The following is a 17535-nucleotide window of genomic DNA, read 5'->3' as shown; positions in this document are numbered from 1 at the left end:
TAGATTTAAGCAAAAAATCTCGTCCTAAGACAAGTGGATCTTTAATAGTTCCATCATTAACAACATAAATACATAAATTGACAAAATCACCATTAAAATTAACAAAACATGCAAATTTACCTAAAATATTCAGTCTTGAATTATTAATACCATAAAACCACAATTCGGTGATTCCAAAGAAGTCATCATAAAAGGTGGCACGTATTGCCGTTGGACAAAGCTGATGGGGCTGCCGGTATCTAAAGTTGTCATGACATGCATTACCTCGAACTTTTTCAGCTTCAGGACTCGTAAACTGGAACTCCAAAACTCCATGAAAGTTATTCAACAGTGTTGAAATATCGGTTGTAGATAGTTGGTTATCTTTTTGAACCATAAGGACCGAAGATGATTTGGGACAGTCGTTCACAGTATGGCCCATCTTACCGCAACGAAAGCATGAGCCTTTTGGTCGACGGGGTTTTGGACATTTTGGTGAAATGTGGCCCAAATCGTTGCAATTGTAGCATTTAATTTCTGTGTCGACTCGTGGCAAAGGATTTGATTGCTGCACATGCACAGGCGTATTGAACGAAGAAGTTGAAGGTTGTAATTCAGACTTCATTTTTTCGTACCTTCGAAGTATGGTTTTCAACTCAGCGATTGTGTTTGCCGTAAGCATAAGCTGCTTGTTGAAAACCGAATCTGGAATTCCCTTTATAATATAAGCAATTACGTCTTGCTCGTCGATCTCGGTTGAGGAAGCTATCTCCTGCATAGCCAGGACGTATTGTTGGAAACTCTCATCCCTATGTTTCCTTCGCTTTCGAAACGCATTATGCACATAGGTCGCAGTTGTATGCTGATGAAACTCTGTCAAAAGCGCGACTTAAGCTCGATCCACGAGCTAAATGACTTTGACCTTGCGAATAACTTTGCAGTACCTCTGAGCAATCGCTTAAAATAAATAAATGATTCGGACTCACTTAAGTGGTAGGTGACAACAGCATCCTCAATATTCTCTATCCATTTTGTGATCGGGTATTCATCATCACCAGAGAACGTAGGCAACGAGTCTTCGATGTCACGTGCTGTGCATCCAGCTGTAGGACGAACTTCTCTAGCAGGGCTATGGCTATTTAGTTCAGCCAATCGTTTTTCGAGCGCCCGAATTTCTTTCTTTTTGCGAAGCACCTCACGAAATCGATCTAAGCGTTGCACGGTTGTCCAAAATGACTTATCTCGTTGCAAAAATCATAACTTTTGAACGGATTGAGTTAGCGGTACAATTTTTTTTTTTATTTGAAGGACATTTCTAGGGCTATTATACCAATGAATTTCAATAAAATTATTTCACAGGGTGTTTCGGAATCATCGGCCAAAAACAGATTTTCTTTAAAAAAAAGTTTAAATTAAAATTGGTATGCCATTTTGTAGAAATCACTAATCCACATTTAAAAACAAAATTTCAAAAAAATACAATGTCCCGTTTTCGAAAATTTTATTTTTCAAAAAAAAGTTTCAAAATTTTTTTAAAAATCCAAAATTTATTTTTTTTTTAAATTTTATTTTTGGCTTATATTTGAGTTATATAAGTGCTTCTTCACAAAAAGTTTCGTTGAAATCGAATAAGCCGTTTCGGAGAATATCGGATTTGAAAAAAAAACGGTTTTATGGCAGGTACCGTAAAAAATCCATTCGGTTCCATGCATTAAGCCGAATAGGGTATGTGTACCAATCAATTGTTGATCCAAAATAAAAATATTTAGCTGCGCATGCTTGCGCACTGCCGAGATTTTGTACTTTGAAAAAAAATGAAGGCAGAAGGAACAGATTTTCTTTAAAAAAAATGTTTAAATTAAAATTGGTATGCCATTTTGTAGAAATCACTAATCCACATCTAAAAACAAAATTTCAAAAAAATACAATGTCCCGTTTTCGAAAATTTTACTTTTCAAAAAAAAATTTAAAAATTTTTTTAAAAATCCAAAATTTATTTTTTTTGAAATTTTATTTTTGGCCTATATTTGAGTTATATAAGTGCTTCTTCAAAAAAAGTTTCGTTGAAATCGAAAAAGCCATTTCGCAGAATATCAGATTTAAAAAAAAAACCGTTCTATGGCAGGTACCGTTAATAATGATTTTCCAAAAAAAATTTTTTTCATTAGAAGATAGACCTTGTTTTCAAACTTACATTTGAATTTTTTAAACAAAATCGTTGGAGCCGTTTTTGAGCAATTACAGCTTTACTGAAATTGGTGTATGACAAGTACCGTTATTTTTGGCCCAAAAAAATTAATTCCAAAAACCCCTCTGGAGGGTCTCCAAAAAATGCTACATACCAAATTTGAAGTCAATCGGTCCATCCGTTTAGGCTGTAGATCCTTATACAGACAGACAGACAGACGGACTTCCGGGACCAACTTTTTTGGCATTCTCTATAATCGTAATATCATGGAAAAGTGTAATCTGAACTTTTTTTAGATGTGAATTAGTTTTTTTTTTTTTTGTAATTTTTTTGACGGGAGGAAATCTTCAAAAGACACTTGGCAGTATTCGACACCAAGTAGTGTGGGACTCTTAACCACTAAAACCACCTCTTTATCAGGACCAATCTTGAGAGATCGACATCAGATTTTTCTTTCTTAACTTTGTAAAATCACTTTGGGGGAAGTTTAAACTTTTAATACTTTCCCATGTTTTTTTAGACCATAAGCTCATGAGGCTTGGTTCTTCTTAATCTCCGAACATGGTTTCTAGTATTCAAGACGGACACCATTTCAGAATTGGTATGACATTGCAGTCTCTGATTATGGGATACAGCGTATTTTTTAACAACTTCTGTAACCGTTTCTATTTGTAAGTCACGATGTAGATCGCTATTTCTTATGTACCAAGGTGCATTAACTATTCCACGAAGGACTTTGTTTTGGAATTTTTGGATGATTTCGGTATTTGTTTTCTTTGTACAGCCCCATAATTGGATACCATAGGTCCAAACAGGCTTTAGTACTTGATTATACAGCATTATTTTGTTTTGGGTTGATAAATCAGAGTTGTTACCAAGTAACCAGTACATTTTTCTATATTTCAAGTTTAGTTCTTCTCTTTTCTTTTTGATGTGCTCTTTCCACTTTAGCTTTGCATCCAAAGTCTTTCCATGATATTTGGCCGTATTGGCGTAAGGTACAGCTTGATTATTAATGAATATTGGAATATTGTTTATCTTTTTATTTGTAAAGTTTATATGTGAAGATTTTGTTTCATTGAGTTTGATACGCCATTTTTCGGTCCAATCTCTGACTGTGTCGACGGCATATTGCAGCTTTACTGCTCCCCTAGAGACACATTTGTCGGGTACCAAAATTGCGGTATCATCTGCAAAAGTAGCCATTATGGTGTGATTCCCAACTGGGATATCCCTTGTGTATAGTAAATACAGGGTAGGACCTAGGACACTTCCTTGTGGTACACCGGCTTCTATTTTCTTCAATTCCGAATATTCTTGATCGTACCTTACTCTAAACAATCGGTCTGAGATGTACGATTTTAATATTTCATAGTACTGTCTGGGAAGATCCCTTTGCAGTTTGTACTCAAGTCCCTCATGCCAAACCTTGTCAAAGGCTTGAGCAACATCTAAGAAAATAGCTGAACAGACTTGTTTTTCTTCTAATGCTTTTTCTATTACATCCGTTATTCTATGAACTTGGTCTATCGTGGAATGTTTATTTCTAAAGCCAAACTGATGATTTGGGATTAACCTTCTTCCTTCTATAATTTTGCTAAGTCTCTTCAGAAGCAGTTTTTCAAAAACTTTTGCCATAATTGGTATAAGCGATATTGGTCTGTAAGACGTCACTTCTGTAGGTGGCTTACCTTGCTTGGGTATGACAATAACTTCAGCAATTTTCCAATGGTGTGGGACATACCGTTGCTTAAGGCATGCATTTATTATATATTGGAGTTTTATGAAGGCTTTGAAAGGCATTCTTCCATAACCTGAGCAGTAATAAGATCGTAACCTGGTGATTTTTTATTTGATAGTTGATGTAAACACATACTTTTTATTTCTTTTAATCTTACAATTGGTATTTCACTTTCATCTATCTTATCAACAAGCTGTAAGCTATTTTCAGCCACGTTTGTTGGGTATGGCTTAAAAACATTCGCAAGATGCTCCGCGAAAAGGTTAGCTTTTTCTTTTGGGTTTCCGGATCACTTCCCATCTTGAGATTTCAAGGGAGAGTTTAGTAACTGCGGTCTTTTCAGGCGCTTGGCTGCTTTCCATAGCGAAAAATCGGTTGAAGCATCAGTCGTTAAATTCTTTAGGAATGTACTGAGTGAATCATTTTTGAATTTATAAATTTGTTTCTTAAGATTGTTGCTTATACGGTTAAACGTTGTTTTATCATCTGGAAATCTAGTATTTTGCCATTTTCTTCGAGCTCTTCTTTTCTCTATTATCAACTCTCTTATCTCTAAAGGATATTTTATTTCATTTTGTCTTCTATTAGAAAATGTTGGAGTACTTTCTTCAGCGGCCTGTTGCACATCAGCAATAAATTGTTCCACTTCATGGTCAATTTGCTCGATTGTATCCATGGGAGATCTTAAATTTATAAAACTTAAAAGCCTTTCTCTGAGATCACTCCAGTTTGTTTTCTTATTTACAAGCTTTGGATTACTTGTTTCTATTACTTCCGATTCACTTAGTGATAGAATCACTGGAGTATGATCTGATGACAAGTCATAATTACCTTCGACACTAATGTGATTTCGTTTGATTCCTTTAGCTACGAAAAAGTCAATAAGGTCTGGTATTTTGTTAGTATCGGAAGGCCAGTAAGTAGGCGACCTGGAGGAATAGAATTCGCAATTGTATTTACGGCCTGCTTGGAAAAGTCTTTTGCCTTTTGTTGATATAAGTCTTGAACCCCAATGGGTGTGTTTCGCATTGAAGTCTCCACCAACAAGAAAGTTATGCCCAAGAAGATTTAATAGATCTGTATAGTCATCTTCTGTCGGGGAGCGCCCACGGCTGTCCAAAATGATTTATCTCGTTGCAAAAATCATAACTTTTGAACGGATTGAGTTAGCGGTACAATTTTTGTTTTTTTATTTGAAGGACATTTCTAGGGCTGTTATACCAATGAATTTCAATAAAATTATTTCACAGGGTGTTTCGGAATCATCGGCCAAAAACAGATTTTCTTTAAAAAAAAAGTTTAAATTAAAATTGGTATGCCATTTTGTAGAAATCACTAATCCACATTTAAAAACAAAATTTCAAAAAAATACAATGTCCCGTTTTCGAAAATTTAATTAAAAAAAAAAAATTTCAAATTTTTTTTAAAATCCAAAATTTATTTTTTTTTAATTTTATTTTTGGCTTATATTTGAGTTATATAAGTGCTTCTTCACAAAAAGTTTCGTTGAAATCGAATTAGCCGTTTCGGAGAATATCGGATTTGAAAAAAAAATGGTTTTATGGCAGGTACCGTAAAAAATCCATTCGGTTCCATGCATTAAGCCGAATAGGGTATGTGTACCAATCAATTGTTGATCCAAAATAAAAATATTTAGCTGCGCATGCTTGCGCACTGCTGAGATTTTGTACTTTGAAAAAAAAATGAAGGCAGAAGGAACAGATTTTCTTTAAAACAAATGTTTAAATTAAAATTGGTATGCCATTTTGTAGAAATCACTAATCCACATCTAAAAACAAAATTTCAAAAAAATACGTTTTCGAAATTTTTATTTTGCAAAAAAAAAATTTAAAAATTTTTTTAAAAATCCAAAAATTATTTTTTTTGAAATTTTATTTTTGGCCTATATTTGAGTTATATAAGTGCTTCTTCAAAAAAAGTTTCGTTGAAATCGAATAAGCCGTTTCGCAGAATATGAGATTTAAAAAAAACCCTTTTATGGCAGGTACCGTTAATAATGATTTTCCAAAAAAAATTTTTTCATTAGAAGATAGACCTTGTTTTCAAACTTACATTTGAATTTTTTAAACAAAATCGTTGGAGCCGTTTTTGAGCAATTACAGCTTTACTGAAATTGGTGTATGACAAGTACCGTTATTTTTGGCCCAAAAAAATTAATTCCAAAAACCCCTTTGGAGGGTCTCCAAAAAATGCTACATACCAAATTTGAAGTCAATCGGTCCATCCGTTTAGGCTGTAGATCCTTATACAGACAGACAGACAGACGGACTTCCGGGACCAACTTTTTTGGCATTCTCTATAATCGTAATATCATGGAAAAGTGTAATCTGAACTTTTTTTAGATGTGAATTAGTGATTTCTACAAAATGGCATACCAATTTTAATTTAAATATTTTTTTTTTTTTAAGAAAATCGGTTTTCGGCCGATGATTCCTAAACACCCTGTAAAACAATTTTCTTGAAATTCATTGGTGTAACAGCCCTGGAAATTTATACCGAAAACTGTACCGCTACCTCAATCCGTTCAAAAGTTATGATTTTTGCAACGAGATAAGTCATTTTGGACAACAGTGCGGCGCGGCGGCTCAAAATAGTATGGAAATTATAATCACCGCGGAGCCACTCCGAGAAAACGGAGCCGAAGCCGTACCCGAGTCGGAGAAAACCTACCAGAAAAAGAATGATGTTTGGCACCTGAAGCCATTTGCAACAACAAAAAGAACACAATTTATTTTTTTTGTCAATAAAAATTTTTCATTTTATTTTCACAACATAATGAGCAACGGCGCAGAACTCAAAACTTAAACAATAAGTTGTGATGTGATACTAAATTCTTTTAAGTAAGATTTTTTTTTTTGACGGGAGGAAATCTTCAAAAGACACTTGGCAGTATTCGACACCAAGTAGTGTGGGACTCTTAACCACTAAAACCACCCTTTATCAGGACCAATCTTGAGAGATCGACATCAGATTTTTCTTTCTTAACTTTGTAAAATCACTTTGGGGGAAGTTTAAACTTTTAATACTTTCCCATGTTTTTTTAGACCAAAGCTCATGAGGCTTGGTTCTTCTTAATCTCCGAACATGGTTTCTGGTATTCAAGACGGACACCATTTCAGAATTGGTATGACATTGCAGTCTCTGATTATGGGATATAGCGTATTTTTTAATAACTTCTGTAACCGTTTCTATTTGTAGGTCACGATGTAGATCGCTATTTCTTATGTACCAAGGTGCATTAACTATTCCACGAAGGACTTTGTTTTGGAATTTTTGGATGATTTCGGTATTTGTTTTCTCTGTACAGCCCCATAATTGGATACCATAGGTCCAAACAGGCTTTAGTACTTGATTATACAGCATTATTTTGTTTTGGGTTGATAAATCAGAGTTGTTACCAAGTAACCAGTACATTTTTCTATATTTCAAGTTTAGTTCTTCTCTTTTCTTTTTGATGTGCTCTTTCCACTTTAGCTTTGCATCCAAAGTCTTTCCATGATATTTGGCCGTATTGGCGTAAGGTACAGCTTGATTATTAATGAATATTGGAATATTGTTTATCTTTTTATTTGTAAAGTTTATATGTGAAGATTTTGTTTCATTGAGTTTGATACGCCATTTTTCGGTCCAATCTCTGACTGTGTCGACGGCATTTTGCAGCTTTACTGCTCCCCTAGAGACACATTTGTCGGGTACCAAAATTGCGGTATCATCTGCAAAAGTAGCCATTATGGTGTGATTCCCAACTGGGATATCCCTTGTGTATAGTAAATACAGGGTAGGACCTAGGACACTTCCTTGTGGTACACCGGCTTCTATTTTCTTCAATTCCGAATATTCTTGATCGTACATTACTCTAAACAATCGGTCTGAGATGTACGATTTTAATATTTCATAGTACTGTCTGGGAAGATCCCTTTGCAGTTTGTACTCAAGTCCCTCATGCCAAACCTTGTCAAAGGCTTGGGCAACATCTAAGAAAATAGCTGAACATACTTGTTTTTCTTCTAATGCTTTTTCTATTACATCCGTTATTCTATGAACTTGGTCTATCGTGGAATGTTTATTTCTAAAGCCAAACTGATGATTTGGGATTAACCTTCTGTCTTCTATAATTTTGCTAAGTCTCTTCAGAAGCAGTTTTTCAAAAACTTTTGCCATAATTGGTATAAGCGATATTGGTCTGTAAGACGTCACTTCTGTAGGTGGCTTACCTTGCTTGGGTATGACAATAACTTCAACAATTTTCCAATGGTGTGGGACATACCGTTGCTTAAGGCATGCATTTATTATATATTGGAGTTTTATGAAGGCTTTCAAAGGCATTTCTTTCATAACCTGAGCAGTAATAAGATCGTAACCTGGTGATTTTTTATTTGATAGTTGATGTAAACACATACTTTTTATTTCTTTTAATCTTACAATTGGTATTTCACTTTCATCTATCTTATCAACAAGCTGTAAGCTATTTTCAGCCGCGTTTGTTGGGTATGGCTTAAAAACATTCGCAAGATGCTCCGCGAAAAGGTTAGCTTTTTCTTTTGGGTTACCGATCCATTTCCCATATTGAGATTTCAAGGGAGAGTTTAGTAACTGCGGTCTTTTCAGGCGCTTGGCTGCTTTCCATAGTGAAAAATCGGTTGAAGCATCAGTCGTTAAATTCTTTAGGAATGTACTGAGTGAATCATTTTTGAATTTATAAATTTGTTTTTTAAGATTGTTGCTTATACGGTTGTGGCGATAGCCACTACATTTACTTGTTATCACTTGTTACTACTTTGTTTACGTTTTACTTTAAATTAATATTTCGATCGTTTCATCAAATTATTAGTTTTCAATTTTCATATTTTTCAATAATCAATTCTTTTCAATTTTCATATTTTTCAATAATCAATTCTTGTTTATTATCAAATCAATAAAGACCTATTATATAATTTTATAAGAAATAAAATATCTTTTATTTCCAAATTGGTGACCCCGACTTAGAATAAGTACCTACCAATCTTTAACAAGAATTCAAATATAAAATGAATGGAGAACAGGAAGCTGAACTCGCTGCGCTCAGAGAAGAAAATTCTCGACTTCTGCAGCAAGTTGGACAGAATCAACAACAAAACGCAAGACCTCCAACACAACCAACAATTAACCGTGTGGCAGTGAAACTTCCACCGTTTTGGGCCGAACGGCCCAGCTTATGGTTTTCTCAAGCTGAGTCCCAATTTATTATCTCGGACATAACAAATGAAACCACTAAATTTCGTTATGTTGTTTCACAGCTGGATACTCGTGTGGCTTCCGAAGTAGAAGATATTATAACCTCAATCCCAGAACAAAACCCATTCACGGTTCTAAAAAAGAAGCTCATTGAACGTTTATCAGCATCAGAAGAGCAACGTGTCCGGCAACTCATCAGTGATGAAGAACTTGGTGATCGAAAACCATCACAATTTCTTCGTCACCTTCGTTCTCTTGCTGGTCCATCAGTTCTGCAAGACAATTTATTGCGACAACTTTGGTTGCGACGTTTACCATCGAACGTTCAAGCAATCCTCACATCGAGATCAGATCTCTCTCCTGATCAGCTTTCTGAGCTTGCTGATAAAATCGTTGAAGTTTCTCCACCACCAATTCCTTTTGCTGTTCATGCGACATCAAATAATGAACAGAACCAAAATTCACAAGCCCTCTACGAAGCCATTGACACTCTTACAAGACAAGTCGCCGAGCTATCTTCGAATAGAACTTTTCGAAATCGCTCTAAGGCTCGAGGAAGACAAAATTCAAGAAGCAATTCTAAGTCTGCTAAGAGAGAAGGATGGTGTTGGTATCACTGCAGATACCAGCACAATGCACGTAAGTGTAATAAACCTTGCAGTTTTCAGGGAAACTTAAACAGCAGTCTGTAATGACGGCGAATGACTGCAATGTTCCTGGAAGCCGTCTCTTTGTAACCGACCAGAATTCAAAACATCAATTCCTCATCGATACCGGATCTGACCTTTCCTGCTTTCCAACCCGGCTTTTACCAAAACGCCGTCCTTCCACTAATTACGACCTAAGCGCTGCAAATGATACCGTTATAAAAACGTATGGATTTCTGCACCTCGATTTGAATTTGGGATTACGACGAAGTTTTATTTGGAGATTCGTTGTAGCTGACGTAAGCATTCCTATAATAGGGTCAGACTTCCTTGCCCACTATCATTTGCTACCTGACTGTCAATCGAAACGCTTAATCGACACATATACTGGACTTCAATCAACTGGAAAAACCACTACAATTCAGCACAACAGTGTGAAAACCATTCAAATTTCATCGCCATGCACTGCTTTATTGACTGAATTTCAAGAAATTACTCGTCCTGCTGGTTTGCCTAGAGTTATTAAGCACAAAACTGTGCATCATATCCGCACAACACCAGGCCCTCCAATACAGTGTCGCCCTCGTCGATTGGCTCCAGAAAAACTAAAGATTGCCAAGAAGGAATTTGCTGACATGTTACTTGCTGGAACTATCCGACCTTCAGATAGCCCATGGTGTTCACCACTTCATCTAGCACCTAAAGGCGATAATGGTTGGCGTCTCTGTGGAGATTATCGTGCATTGAATGCCCGAACGATCCCAGATAAGTACTCTTCTCGTCATATCCATGATTTCACTTACAACATCAATGGAAGCAATGTGTTTTCAACTATTGATTTGTTAAAGGCATATCAACAAATTCCAATTAACCCTGATGACGTATGCAAAACAGCCATTACAACTCCATTTGGTTCCTACGAGCTTATGTTTATGACTTTTGGACTAAAGAATGCTGGAAACACCTTCCAACGTTTGATGGATGAAATTCTATTTGGACTTGACTTTTGCTTCACGTATGTAGACGATATTCTGGTTTATTCCAAGACCACAGAAGAACATATGAACCACTTGCGCATAATTTTTGAACGACTATCTAATTATGGTATGGTCATAAATCCATCAAAGTGTGTTTTTGTTGCTTCAGAAGTAAAGTTCCTTGGATACACGGTCAATTCTGAAGGAATCAAACCTCCCAAAGAACGTGTTAAGACCATTGAAGACTACCCACTACCGAAAACAGCAAAAGGCCTTCGTCGTTTTCTTGGAATGCTAGATTTCTACCGAAGATTCATTCCAAGAGCATCTGAGATCCAAGCCCCACTTCACAATGCCATCAGTAATCCTCAACTCAAAGGATCTCAACCAGTTCCATGGACACTGGAGTTAGAAGAAGCCTTCAAGACCTGTAAAGCCGCTTTATCTTCCGCAACTCTTCTTGTCCATCCAAGCTACGCAGCAGAACTTGGTCTTTTTACTGATGCATCAAACCACTCAATTGGAGCCTGTATAATGCAGAAGATAAAAGGCAATTGGCAACCCTTGTCATTCTTTTCAAAGAAATTATGTGAGAGAGAGAACGCTTGGCCAACTTACCATCGAGAACTTCTAGCAATATATGAAGCAGTCCAACATTTTCGTCATATGTTGGAAGGTCAAGTATTTACAATTTATACTGACCACAAATCTTTGGTTCACGCTTTTAAACAAAAACGAGAAAAACTTTCACCTGTTCAACAAAATCATCTCACATTTATTGCTCAGTACTCTACCGACATTCAACATATTGTAGGAGAAGATAATATTGTTGCCGATGCCCTCTCCCGCATTGAAGCCATATCTTCCGTTGTCGATTATCAAGCCCTCGCAGTTTCACAAGAAGAAGATGAAGAACTTCAAAATCTTCTCGCGAACAACACCACATCCCTCATTTTAAAGAAAGTTTTGATGCCTAGAACATCGATGCATCTTTATTGTGACACATCGACAGGTAAGCCACGACCATATTTAACTAAGTCTTATCGTCGTCAGGTTTTTGAAACTCTGCACAACATGAGCCACCCAGGAGCCAAAACTTCAACAAAATTAATTGGTGACCGCTTTGTTTGGCCTTCAATGCGCAAAGATTGCCGCGTTTGGGCCCGATGTTGTATCTCTTGCCAACGCTCCAAAGTATCTCGCCATGTTAAATCATCTTTAGGAAATTTCGCAACACCATCTACTCGATTTTCACATGTGCATGCCGACATAATTGGACCGTTACCACCAGTTAACTCCTACCGATATTGCCTAACAATCACCGATCGATTCACGCGGTGGTCAGAGGTATGTCCATTGCAAACTATTACAGCCGAGTCTGTCACTATGGGACTATTATCGTGTTGGATATCTCGTTTTGGATGCCCCGAAAAACTAACTGTAGATAGAGGATCTCAATTTACCTCACACACCCTTAAAGGTGTCGCAAAACAGTTTGGTATCGAACTCCGCCACACCATGGCTTGGCATCCTCAAGCGAACGGTATGATTGAACGCTTTCACCGGCAGTTAAAAGCTGCAATCATGGCTCATTCTAATGAAAATTGGATTGAAGCACTTCCAATTGTTTTGCTTGGAATAAGGTCTGCTTTCAAAGAAGATATTAAGGCAACGTCAGCAGAATTGGTTTATGGTGAACCACTGCGACTGCCAGGAGAATTTCTTGCAAAACCGACACAAAATGAAGTTACTGATCCTTCACATTTTCTTGATCGTCTTCGAAAATGCATTTCACGCCTACGACCTATACCAGCCTCAAGACATTCTCAACCTGGGTCATTTGTGTTTAAAGAACTGTTGAACAACTGTAGTTATGTTTTTCTAAGGATTGGCCCCATTCGAAGATCCCTTCAACAACCATACAAAGGGCCATATGAAGTTACATCAAGAGATGAAAAGAATGTTTCTTTAAAAATCAATAATCAAATTATAAAAGTTTCAATCGATAGAGTAAAACCAGCCTTCGTCTTACAAGAAGATTTTACTAAAACATCAACATCAACATCTTTACCTCACTCAAAATTCAAAACAACTCGATCCGGAAGGCATGTACGACCACCGAACCGCTATAGATAAAACAATTTTTTTTTTTTTTCATTCCGTAGGGGAATAGTGTGGCAATAGCCACTACATTTACTTGTTATCACTTGTTACTACTTTGTTTACGTTTTACTTTAAATTAATATTTCGATCGTTTCATCAAATTATTAGTTTTCAATTTTCATATTTTTCAATAATCAATTCTTGTTTATTATCAAATCAATAAAGACCTATTATACAGGGTGTCCCAAAAGTAATGGATCAAACGAAATATGATGTTAGGCCAACTTTAGGGCTCTCAGAATTTGGTAACTTGTTCATCCCAAATCCTTACGGTTTGCGATTTAACGCAGTTTTTGTGAAATTTCGAAAAATCTCGACTTTGCATCAGTATTTTGCTTCCTCCGCTCATAATTGATTTTTGTTTTTTACAATTCTTTCACTAAAACATTGCCTAATAATAAGAAATAGTTAATTAATCAAAATATTTTTTATTTCCTACGCCATTTTGGTGCAAATTAATTAACAGTTCCATGTTTTATAAAAACTCAATTTCTTACTTTTATTTCAGAGCAACACCCTGAAAAAAATTTGTATGGTATGACACAGGCTTATTATCTTAAAAACTTGCCGTGTTATTGCAGTTTTCAGAAACGTATAAATCTTTCCAAAGTTGAAGTTAGAACGAAAGATATTACAATTTAAATGCAACAAAACCGGGCTTTTCAGAGAAAAATAACAAACAAAAATCGAGACTTTTATTCAAATAGAAATAAACAAACAACAGTCGAGAAAATGTGTTTATTTTTCTTTATTATTTTTCTCTGAAAAGCCCTGTTTTGTTGCATTTAAATTGTAATATCTTTCGTTCTAATTTCAACTTTGGAAATTTGTATACATTTTTGAAAACTGCAATAACACGGCAAGTTTTTATGAATTTCAATAAAATTATTTCACAGGGTGTTTCGGAATCATCGGCCAAAAACAGATTTTCTTTAAAAAAAAAGTTTGAATTAAAATTGGTATGCCATTTTGTAGAAATCACTAATCCACATTTAAAAACAAAATTTCAAAAAAATACAATGTCCCGTTTTCGAAAATTTTATTTAAAAAAAAAAATTTCAAAATTTTTTTAAAAATCCAAAATTTATTTTTTTTTTAATTTTATTTTTGGCTTATATTTGAGTTATATAAGTGCTTCTTCACAAAAAGTTTCGTTGAAATCGAATAAGCCGTTTCGGAGAATATCGGATTTGAAAAAAACCCTTCTATGGCAGGTACCGTTAATAATGATTTTCCAAAAAAAATTTTTTCATTAGAAGATAGACCTTGTTTTCAAACTTACATTTGAATTTTTTAAACAAAATCGTTGGAGCCGTTTTTGAGCAATTACAGCTTTACTGAAATTGGTGTATGACAAGTACCGTTATTTTTGGCCCAAAAAAATTAATTCCAAAAACCCCTTTGGAGGGTCTCCAAAAAATGCTACATACCAAATTTGAAGTCAATCGGTCCATCCGTTTAAGCTGTAGATCCTTATACAGACAGACGGACTTCCGGGACCAACTTTTTTGGCATTCTCTATAATCGTAATATCATGGAAAAGTGTAATCTGAACTTTTTTTAGATGTGAATTAGTGATTTCTACAAAATGGCATACCAATTTTAATTTAAATATTTTTTTTTTTAAGAAAATCGGTTTTCGGCCGATGATTCCTAAACACCCTGTAAAACAATTTTCTTGAAATTCATTGGTGTAACAGCCCTGGAAATTTCCTTCAAATTAAAAAAAAACTGTACCGCTACCTCAATCCGTTCAAAAGTTATGATTTTTGCAACGAGATAAGTCATTTTGGACAACAGAGCGCCGTGGGACCCGTTTCGTAGTGGAGATCGGACTCACTTCGGACCGAGTTCGGACTCGTTTGCTTGAAGGGATACGTTGATTGTATTGATTCTGTCAACGAGGCGTGTTCAGTTTCCAGACAAATATTTGAGATTCATAGTAAGGGTGGGTTTGAACTAAGAGGATTTTTTTCGAATCCATCTGAATACTTGAAAAAGATAAATAAATTTACAAACGATATTCCACCTTCGAAAGTTAAAAGATATACATAAGTCTCAATGAAACGTCAGCCGAAAAAATTCTTGGAATGCAATAGGATCCCAATACAGATGAGTTTTGTTTTATTCTTAAATTCGTAAAAATAACAACGACAATATTTGATGGTAAAGCAATACCAGCAAAAAGGCAAATTCTAAGTATAACAATAACGATATTCGATCCATAAAATCAAAACTTCTTTTACAAGAACTATGGAGAATCAAAATCGGTTGGAATGAATCCATTCCTGAAGATACTTACCGGAGATGATATGATTGGTTTAAAAGTCTTGATGAACTCAAACGCTTAAGAGTTTCACGATGCTATAACACACAAATAATGGATTCAAATACTGATGTTCAACTCCATATATTTTTGGACGCCAATGAGATGGCGTATTCAGCTGTAGGATATTGGCGTATTTGCAATGAAAGCAAAGTTGAAATCGTTTTTGTCATGGGTAAGACAAGGTGTAGTCCAATGAAAACCATCTCAATACCCAGACTCGAACTTGAAGCAGCCATCTTAGGTGTCCGTCTAAAAAATACAATTTTGAGTGCTCATGATATTCAGCCGAGCAAAAATTTTGTGGTCTGACTCAAAAACGGTGATATATTGGATAAGATCTGATAGTCGCATTTACAAGCAGATCGGTGCTCATCGTATATCCGAGATTTTGGAGGACTCTGAAATAAATGATTGGAAGTGGGTGCCAGGGATTGTTAATACAGCTGACGATGCGACAAGGCCCAAGCAAAAAGTATCATGTGTTGATTCAGTAAAACTTGGCTTAGAGGACCCAAGTTTCTTAACCCTCTACTGAATGAATTAATATTAGCGGACGAAAAAATTAAAAAATGCTTTACATTGGTTCTTTGGGTTGTTTCAAAACGGTTTTCATTAAACAAATTTGTTTAAATTAATTTGTTTAAAAAATTTGTTTATAAGCCAAATTTGGCTTCGTATGCATTAAGGGGTAAGAAATTTTACTAATTTTATTTATTCAGATTATGTAAAGAATACAATTAAAAATATCAAAAGAAAAATATTTATCATTTAAAAACAAAATAAAGTAAAATAAATACATTGCATTACAAAAAGGTTAAGAATTAATTCAAATTTGGCTCATTTTAAGATATGGAACAGAGAAAAGCAATTTGTTTTTGTCCGTTTTAAATATTTCTTCTGGTTCACATTCTTTCCACTGTCGAAGTTAGTCTTGCTGCAACATTTTCACGCACTCCCAGATCTTACAAAAACTAAAAAGTAATAAAATGATTGAAAATATTATAGGTGAGCCCCCCTCCGCCTAAAATTTTTGTGGTTATGCCGCTGGAAATGGGGTTAACATGAGAAAAATGTTTCTAAAGGCGAAGGGGCTCCATTTCTGAAGCAAAACATAGCTTCCAAGCAAAATAACAATGTAAAGAAACAAAATTTTCCCACAAAAAAATTTAACAAACTGTGTAGATTTACAACCCCTTAATGCATACGAAGCCAAATATGGCTTCCGTACTTTTTGCCATCACAAGACCAGGCCAATAATTTTATTTCAACAAAAATTGGTTCATAGCATACATAATTAGACAATCGATCAAAAATAAATTTTTAATTCCACTTTACTTTCCAAACAAACGCAGTAATTAACACTTAAAGTATGAATATATTCTACATTTTCGATTTCAATGCACACGACTGATCGACTCACCTGTGATCATAAAATACACCTTTATTTTGTGTCGGACACACGAAAAAACTATGTCTATGGGTTCTTAGAAACACAAAGAAGAGGATTGTATTTAATCTTTACCACTTTTTTGTGACAGAGAAGAGAAAAGTGCATACAAACAGACAAAACCATATTTGGCTTCGTATGCAGTAGTGGGTTAAATGAAGAAGAATGGCCAGAGCAATGAGCAACCACAAGACATATCCTCAAATGATATGGTCAACGAAAAGCGATCAAAATTTGTTCCTGCGTTGGCGAATGAAGACACACGTATACCTACCATACGAACGATATTCATTATTATTTCTACGAACAATGTGTTGGGTTAGACGTGCAATCGATGGTTTCAAAAATATTTTAAATAAAGTTGATAAATCTGAACTTAAATTACCGAACACACCACTTACAGTTCAAGAAATAAAATCTTCCGAGAAAATGATATGCCACCTCGTTCAAGAAGAAGTATTTTCCACAGAGATGCAAGCTCTCTTGTCAAAACAAAAGGTTACTAAAAGAAGTTCGATTTTCAAACTAACACCAGTACTCTACGAAGACAATATTTTACGACTTGCAGGTCGTATCGACAATGCAACGTGTTTACCAATTAATGCTAATACTATGTTTCCACCTACACTAAATCCGAGATTTAGCTTAGTAGATTCCGAAAAAATCTCGAGATTCATTTTAAATCTACTTCGCTAAATCTCAGATTTGGGTTCAGCTACCCTAAATCTAAGATTTTAACCTACTTTCAATTCGAGATTTAGAATAAAACTCTAGATTTATGCTAAATCTACTTAGCTAAATCTCGGATTTAGGATTGGTGGAAACTTAG

General features: G+C 35.3%; 1 protein-coding gene across 2 annotated transcripts in view; it reads left to right on the top strand.

Moving 5' to 3' along the window:
- LOC129906876 (uncharacterized) overlaps nucleotides 1–16426 on the top strand; it is a 564039-nt gene extending 547613 nt beyond the window's left edge. For both annotated transcript variants that reach the window (XR_008770860.1, XM_055982839.1), the window contains one exon: nucleotides 13439–16426. Coding sequence is in view for 1 of the 2 variants with exons in the window: in XM_055982839.1 (XP_055838814.1) it covers nucleotides 13439–13451 (13 nt within the window). In the remaining variant the exon portion in view is untranslated. The remainder of the gene's footprint in view (nucleotides 1–13438) is intronic.
- Nucleotides 16427–17535: the final 1109 nt, after the last annotated feature.

The sequence above is a fragment of the Episyrphus balteatus genome, chromosome 1 (assembly GCF_945859705.1).
Source record: "Episyrphus balteatus chromosome 1, idEpiBalt1.1, whole genome shotgun sequence".
Lineage (NCBI taxonomy): Eukaryota > Metazoa > Arthropoda > Insecta > Diptera > Syrphidae > Episyrphus > Episyrphus balteatus.
Note: the sequence above shows the minus strand (reverse complement) of the source record. Positions and strands in the feature narration are given on the sequence as shown.